At 44.0% G+C, this 8,489-nt stretch overlaps 1 protein-coding gene across 2 annotated transcripts in view; it reads right to left on the minus strand.

Moving 5' to 3' along the window:
* Fgfr1op (FGFR1 oncogene partner) overlaps window positions 1–8,489 on the minus strand; it is a 36,050-nt gene that overhangs the window by 17,424 nt on the left and 10,137 nt on the right. Inside the window, exons 6-7 of one of the 2 annotated variants that reach the window (XM_008835100.3) lie at window positions 6,379–6,459; window positions 3,659–3,718 (exon numbers count right to left, since the gene is read on the minus strand). In XM_008835100.3, coding sequence (XP_008833322.1) covers window positions 3,659–3,718; window positions 6,379–6,459 — 141 coding nt within the window. The remainder of the gene's footprint in view (window positions 1–3,658; window positions 3,719–6,378; window positions 6,460–8,489) is intronic. The other variant, XM_008835102.3, reaches the window with a different exon arrangement.

Genomic DNA, 8,489 nt, shown 5'->3' on the forward strand with positions numbered 1-8,489 from the left:
AAAGAAAAAAGCAAAAGCATTTCAATATACATTGGCTTAAAAACTAATAAACAGGAAAAATCTCTCATATTAAGTTTAATGTCCTGATAAAAAGTTCCTCATTCTGGGGCTGGAGAAGATGGCTCAGTGGTTAAGAGTACTGACTGCTCTTGCAGAGGACCTGGGTTCGATTCCCAGTCTCTGTGGGCACTGCATGGCATGGGTGCACTTACACACACGTAGGCAATACACTTATACACGTAAAATACAAAGTACCTCATTCTAGAGTTTGGGAGGTACTTTAGTGGTAAAGTGATTGCTCAGCACTTGGGAAGCCAGGAGTTCCAACCCTAGCATTGCCAGAAACGGAGGGAGGAAGGACACACAAACCACCTGATTTTAAATATTAAAAATAAAAAACACCTTTTGCTTTGTTTTTCCAGCTAAATGGTAAAAACCCAATTTATCAGACCTTCCATAAGGTCTGTTATAAGTTTTGTTGCTGGGTTTTTGAGAGAGGGTCTCACTATAAAGCCCAGGCAGACCTGAACTCACTACCTGAGCCCAGACTGGCTTTGAGCTCTCCAGCCTCCTGCTTCCACTCACTCCAGGGCTGGTGTGCAGGTGTACCACTGTGTCTAGCTGTTCTATACATTAAATAAAATGATATACAGTGAAATAACCATAATCAGAAATGTGATTTAGAAATGTGAGTAGACAGTTCTAAATCTCAATCATTAGAGCCAATGAGATCGTTCAGCAGGCAAAGAGTCTGCCGTCAAACCTGATGCCCTGAGCTCAATTCCCCAGGACCCAGGTAGATAAGACAGAACTGAGTCGCTCTGTGGCACATGTGTGACTATACACATACACACATTCAAATACATACACACAAAATAAATAAATGAAATTAGGGGGGAAAATAAAGAGCCAGGTATGGTGGCACTTGCTTTTAAACCCAGCACTTGGGAGACAGAGGCTGGAGGTTCTCAGAAAGGCCAGCCTAGTGTACATAGTGAGTTCCAGGTCAGCTGGGACTATAGGGAGACCCTGTCTCAAAAACAAACACAAAATGCATTAAATGCCGCCTTCCCATTAAGTATTTATCCTCTCTGTATTCCAAATCTATCCATTCTATTACATCTTAATAAAAACAAAACCTTTTAATTTTATTCAAGGTTTAGTTTTAAAAGACAATGACTCAAACTCACAAAGGTGTGCCTGCCTCTGCCTCCCATATGCTGGGATTAAAAGAACACCACCCCATCCAGCAGCTGTTTGGTTTTATGAGAGTATTGCAGCCCTGGCTGGCCTGGAATTCATTATGTACCCAGGCCTGCCTCAAACCTGCAGCAATCCTCCTGCCTCTGTCTCCCACGTGCTAGGACTACAGGTATACATCACCACATCAAGATTATACATGACTAAAAGTGCCCCTAGCATTAACAAGGGTCTTGGATCTCTGCATGAAGAGTTGTCTCTTCCTGTACCCACAAGCCTGTCTTAGGGTTCCTCGGCTCAAACGGCAAGGAGATAAGGAGGGCCCTGTTTCTGCTCAAGCTTCCAGCACCACACACCCACACATACCCTTGAGTTCACACTCACAGCAGACACAGTTCCTGGAGGGTACAACTCAACCACTACATGCAACTTAGTATCTGGATTACAGCGTTAAAAATGTTTAAGGAATGGGGCTGGAGAGGCAGGTCAGTGGTTAAGGGCACTGGTTGCTCTTGCAGAGGATCCAAGTTTGGTTCCCAGCACCATGCAGTGGCTAACACCCGTCTCTAACTCCTGACAGGGGTCCGAAGCTCTCTTCTGCCTCTTCGGCCACATGTGATGGTCACTCACTTATACTCACACAGGCAAAACACTCATATACATAAAATAAATAAAAATTTAAATAATGAGAAAAGCACATTCAGAAAGCTGAAAATCTATGACGTGCACAAGGCAAAGCAAAAGAGCAGAGGAAGAGAAGCCTTAGCTCTCTGCAGCTGGGAGGGGGCAGGGCTGGGAGGAGCCAGCTGTTCATAAGAGCAATTCAGAAACAAGGCCAAAGAGGGAAAGGCAGGGAGGATTTCAAATGACCAAGAAGGCAGCGTAGACGTAAATGTCAATGATGAAACAGAAGGGCCAGACTTACAGCCTGAACTCGGAGAGCGTGGCCCATCACACTCCCACGCCTCTCTAGTCGGGGAGTGTGTGCAGTCTGGTCCCACCACAGCTATTCACTCCCATTACAGAGTGAAAACCACATCTCTTAGTATGCATTGGTTTTATGTACAAATTTATTCAAAATGTTTTGGCTTAAAGACCTAAGACATTGCTAGGGTCATAAAACTCATTAAAACACACAGCCGACTTAAAAATGCTAAGAAACTGATTAAAAGACTCCTAAAAAACAAAACAAAACCCACAGATCACTACCTTGCTCAAGGCTGTCTCACCTCTCCAGTCAGACGGCGAACCTCCTGAGTGAAGGCCCCTCACAGTAACTTTTGCTATGGCAAAAACACTTGTAGGATGACATATCATTGAATAATGCATGAAAAATAGTGTGAACAAGAGAATAGAATGTGTCTTTCATATCGCCACAACTAAAGCCAGTTAAGAGAGCAAATGTGTTTAAAAAGTATTTTTGGTAGGGTGCAGTAGAGTTCTCCTCTAATCAGAGCACTTGGTAGGCAGAGGCAGAGGCAGTACATCTCCATGAACTAGAGGCCAGCCTGGTCCACATAGTGAGTTCCAGGCCAGCTGGAGCTACAGGGAGACCCTGTCTCAAAAGGAGAAAAAAAGCAAAGAAAAGAATAATAGTAAAATAAAAAGTATTTTTGAAGTTTTCAACTTAGTAGGAAAATGCACACAGAAGCTAAGCCTCAGCACAGGACTAATGACTGTCTGGAACTGAAAGCTAAATCACTTTTATTCTAAATACAGGTAGAAACAACAGGCACGGTTTCAGAAGCAGCTAATCTACTGGCTTAGTTTAGTCCATTTTCGTGACCTCCAGAGAGAAGGAAAGCAGGCAAGGCCCTGACCACTGGGCAGGAAAAGCCCCTCAGCCCCTTGGGAGGTGAGCAAAGTCCAGCACGAGCAACGGGCCAAGAGCAGCAGAACAGAAAACACGTCTGCAAGGGAAGGAGTGCAGCTTTCCCTGGAACCCCCCCAAGCAGCGTGACTTCTACTTCCTCAGGTAAAAACCATAGTGCTAATAACACACACATGATTAGCCAGTCAAAGGAAACAAATACATTCAACTTTTTTGGTCACAAAAACCAGACTTTTCAAAGTAAAACTGGCATCATTTTAGAGCACAGTATGACTTGTTTTATGCCAGAATGCCCGCCAACGCTCGTCTGAACTTTATCTCATCTTTTATACTGCGACTGAACCTAGGGCCTAGTGCACCCAGGCCAACTGCTCTACCACTGAGCTCTATCTGCCCAGCCATTTCTTCACTTTTTGGTTTTAGACAAGATCTCACTAAGTTGCCCAGCTGGCCTGAACTTGTAGTCCTCCTTCAGCCTCCCAAGCAGCTTGGGTGACAGGTCTGTGCTTCTAGGTCTAGCTCTCGGGGCCTAAGAGATGGCAGTCATGTTTCAAAGAAAGCTCTAAAGCCAGGCCAGCAGGGATCTGTCTCGCATAGCTGCTTGCTCCTGTGCTCTCATCGTGTTACCTTGTCACCAGACTTCTGCCCGCTCGCCGTCTTCTTACCTTGTCCTTTATACCTTGGTATCTGAGCATGAGAACAAAATGACATCTTACCACAAGAATACAAGCCTTCAAAGATAAACTAGCTCATTACCAAACTGATAAAAATTCCTGCTAATTTCTTTAAAATGGAAAAACTTAATTATGATATTCCTCTCTGAAGCCGCTGTTTTGAAGCCTTCTTCACTTTCCCAGGAGTGCTCCACCTCAAGTTCCTGGTCCGCCTTAGGCACTGGCCATTATCTCATCAGATCAGTGCATGCAGCCTGGCTTTCTCATGTTGCATTGGGCACATTCTAGAAGGGCCTTGACTGAATTCCTTAGCTGCTATGCTGGGACCTGTCAAGACCTTACCTGGCTTTCCTCAGAAGCATACAGAGCTGGGCTGAATCCAATCCTGACTATAACTCTTCTGGGCTCCTCACACTCACTCTCAGTGTCTGTGGCTCAAAAGGCTGACCAGGAACCATAGGAGGTGGCTGGCAAGGAAAGCTGGGGAAGGACTGGAATCCCAAGTCCAAATCCTTCAGGACTGACTGCAGAGGAACTGCACTCCCAGTGCCAAAGTAAGTGCTGACTTTAAGACAGATTCCACCCCAGGCCAGCTAGCGAGGATCTAAGGTATGTCTGAAGGAGCTACTTCAACCCCAGCTTACGTGGCCACCTATGAGAGACTACACTGAGAACAGACAGGCAGAAGTGTGGTGCCCGCCCTCCCTCCCCGGACAGAGAGCTCTGTACTAGCCCTACAAGTCACTGCTCGTAGGAATTTATAGCAACATTTCTTAACTGATGTAAAACACATAAGACTGTCATAATTAATAGCAATGGAGTAACAGATTTAAATTTTTTTCTCAAGGATATACATGGAAGGTTAGTATTATTTCTAAAAAAAAATCATTAGCTAAAAAGAAGACTTCTCAATAGCCCAGTGCTATAACTACTGAGAAAGGTATTTTTGGAATATTGTTTAATTTTAGTCTCTAACCTCAAACATTTTCATGGAAAATAAACCTTCCTCCCATAGGCTCTTTTGCCAGTATGTGAAGGAACTTGTAAAATCTTCTGACCTGTTCTATCATCAGGGCTACAGATTCCCATAAGCATCAAGAAAAAAAAAAATCTTATAAAATATTCCTTTTTTTAAATCAGAAAAGGCGATCCAGACGTCTCAGGGGGAGCCACGACAGCAACAGCAACCTCTTGGCCAGCAGAATATGAAACTTCTTTGGATTTCTAAGCTTACGAAGGAGGAAATCATCAAAGATCAAGCCTTAAGTAACAACGGTGTACTTGTGCCTGATGTTTAAAACACAAGCACATGGCAGAGTGCATACTGTGCTCCAGAAGTCCACCTGACTTAAAAGATACTACTTTCATCTTCTCTAAAACCCAGGGCTCCACCCTGAACCCCCCTGAAGCCTTGTGTCTGGATGGCTGTGTACTCTTTCTATCTTGATAGAGTGGAAACCAAAGGAAGAGTCACAGAGTACAACGCTGAACTGAGACGACTCCTCGGCTATGTCCCTAAAATGATTATGTTCAAATACCAATCTGAGGGCAAGGGTATTAAGTGGGGCCTTTGGGAAGTGATTATATCAAGAGAGTGGAACATTCATGAATGAGATCTACACCATTATAAAAAAGACTCTGAAGAGCTCCCCCGCCCCTTCCACTGTGTGAGGAGACACGGGAGGCACCAAGGACTGGCCCACACCAGAACCAAATATGTCAGTGCCTTGATCTTCACTTCTGGCCCCCAAACCATGAAAAACAAATGTCTGCCGCTCACCAGTGCACACGTGTGTTTTATGACCATGGGCTGAATGGACTAGGTCTAGACCCAAACCCACTGTCACAGGACCAATTAGTACTGATTCGTGATGTGCTCTAACCAATCATAGAAGACCACCACATTTCCATTCACTCCTCTATTAATAAAGATCTTGATCTTGAATTCAAGTGTTCTACTTAGCTTTATGTCATATTCTTGAAATCACGTCTTATCTTTAATCACAGATACAGATACACACAACACCACAGTACACCCACTTTCCTATAAATCCTAACAAAATTAGATCATTAAGATTTAAAAACCATCATGATTCCAAATCTGGTCACCTATCTAAAAGCCTACAAAACTCAACCACAACAATTTTATATTCTGGAACCTCATGTTCTCCAGGCAGGAGTTTATGCAAAGTAAGTAAACCTCCTTGTTAATGAGTATGTAAATAAAGTATCGATGTTCTGAGATGCAAAATTCAAAATATTATCAATGAAACCTAATAAGCAACTTTTAAAAACACCTACTTAGGGGGCTAGAGAGATGGCTCAGCGATTAAGAGCACTGATTGCTCTTGCAGAAGACCCAGGTTCGATTCCCAGCACCCACATGGCGGCTACAAACCGTCCTTTACTCCAGTTCCAGGGGAATCCGAAGCCCTCTTCTGACCTCCGCAGCACTGCACGACACGGGTGCAGTCACATACATGCAGGCAATAATATTCATACACATAAAATAAAAATAATATTTTAAAAAACCCAAAACACCTACTTAATTGGGGGGGGTATACCTTCAAGAACCTTTAAAGAACACTTGTTACAAAAGAAAACAAAACTTGTAACAAGAAAGCAGAGCAGGCCATATCTGGTCAGAAGTCTGTTGCGCTGCAGGAGACTCACCTTACTTGGAGTTGTGTTTACACTTGACTTTCCTTCTGGTGACTTCAATGGAGGATGTCCATCAGATAGATCCAATGCACCCTTAAATTATAATTTAAAACTGAAACACACTGAAAACTAAACATGATTATATCAAAGATACTCCAGTAGAACTTTAAAACACTATGCTGACCTTTTTTCATAAAGCTCCTTACTGGATTTTCCTCCAATCTTAACACTAACACACACACACACACACACACACACACGATTTTCCTCCAATCTTAACTCTCTCTCTCTCTCTCTGATTCAAATTACCTCTCTCTCTTTCAGATTCAAATTACCTGCAAAGCATTTCTCTCAGCATGCCTGAGCTGGCCATGGTGTCTGCACTCCAGATGCCCAGCCCATCTTTCCATCATGACTTCTTCCCATCTATCCCCTTCTCTCCCAACTATCATTCCTTATTCTGTGGTTTTCAATGGTCTACTTTTCCTACACTTATTGAGCTTGTTTCCCTATGTCATGTTATATAAATAGACATCAATAAAAATTAACAGGGAGCTGAAGAGATGGTTCCAGCAGGCAAAGGTGTTTGCCACCAACCCTTACAACCTGAGTTTGATATCCAGGACCCACATAGTGAAAGGAAAGAACTGACCCCTCAAGCTGTCTTCTGATCTTTGCACGCACACAGGCTCCCTCCAAATAACAGTTCTCCTTCCCTCATTTACACTTTTTGTTTTGCAATTAAAGCACTCGTCCTGGTCCAGCTTAGGTGATTATGGAACCTGTCTCAGGACACTGTCATGCAAGCTTCTAGGCAGGACGGTAAATGTAAAGGAGGTTTTTTTTAAAAAAAAAAACTTGGAATTCCAGACCAGGGCACTAGAGCTCTAGGAACTAGGGCAGCTGTTAGCTGCCATGCAGGTGCTGGGAACCAAATAGTCAGTGTTCAGTGCTTTAACTACTGAGCCATCCCTCCAGTCACCAATGTAAAAGTTTTTAAAAAGCATTTTTAGGGGCTGGAGAGATGGCTCAGCAGTTAAGAGCACTGACTGCTCTAACAGAGGACCCAGGTTCAATTCCCAGCACCCACATGGCAGCTAATGATCCTCTGTAACTCCAGTTCTAGGGTATCCAATGCCCTCTTCTGACTTCTTCAGGCATTTCATGACACAGGTGCACCTACCTACATGCAGGTAATACTCATATACACAAAATAAAAATAATTTTTTTTTTAAAAAAAAAAGCATTTTGGGGAATAGACACCACTTCCTAAAGTTAACCCACTATCACCACTACATGTTCTATAACACTGTGTGCATATTAGATACTGGCCATTTTGTTTCAGAAACTACAACTCTTAAGAAACGTTCTGCTCCCTCATGGCTCTGCCCTGGGCCTCACGACCCCTGACAGTGGCACCTCTTCTCCCAGCTGGGTACCTCCGTCTCCCTTGGAGTGCTTCTCTCCCTTCCACTGCCCTCGGAGCTCCTCCACCTTTGCCAGACAGCAACTCACGGGTCTTTAAAAGATAGCCCATTGGTGTCCTTAGCTCTGGTCTAACTGCTCCCTTCCTAACGTGGGTTTGCTCTCTCACAGACGTCACACCTCCATCTCTCTAACCTTCCCAAATTTGTCTTCCCATGGGATACCTCCACCAGCCTGCAAACAGCAAACAATGATCTATTAATGGTGCTGCAGAGCCTGTCAGGGACATGAAGAGAAAGGCTCTGTCCAAAACACACGTATGACCCTTCCAGGAGCAGGACAAAGACAAGTGTGGGTGACTCGGCAGAAAAAGGGACTAAGTTGCACACCAGCTGCAAGTAGTGAGAGACGAAAAACAGGAGGAAGCACCAGACTCAGCTGATCATCCCACAGCCGAGGGTCAAGCGAGGTGGAGATGAGATGAGAAAAGGTGAGAGACACACTCAGCCCAGCTTGAGTAAAGGGCCGAACGTCCCTGGTCTGAAACCCCAAGTTCATATGGAAGCACAAGAGACCCCGGATAGCCAAAACAACCCTGAGAACTAAGAGCAATGCTGGGGGGATTACTATACCAGATTTTAAGCTCTACTACAGAGCTATAGTCATAAAAACAATATGGTACTGGCACAAAAATAGAC

The sequence above is a fragment of the Nannospalax galili genome, unplaced genomic scaffold (genome assembly GCF_000622305.1).
Source record: "Nannospalax galili isolate Female #2095 unplaced genomic scaffold, S.galili_v1.0 scaffold1157, whole genome shotgun sequence".
NCBI classification, from domain to species: Eukaryota; Metazoa; Chordata; class Mammalia; order Rodentia; family Spalacidae; genus Nannospalax; species Nannospalax galili.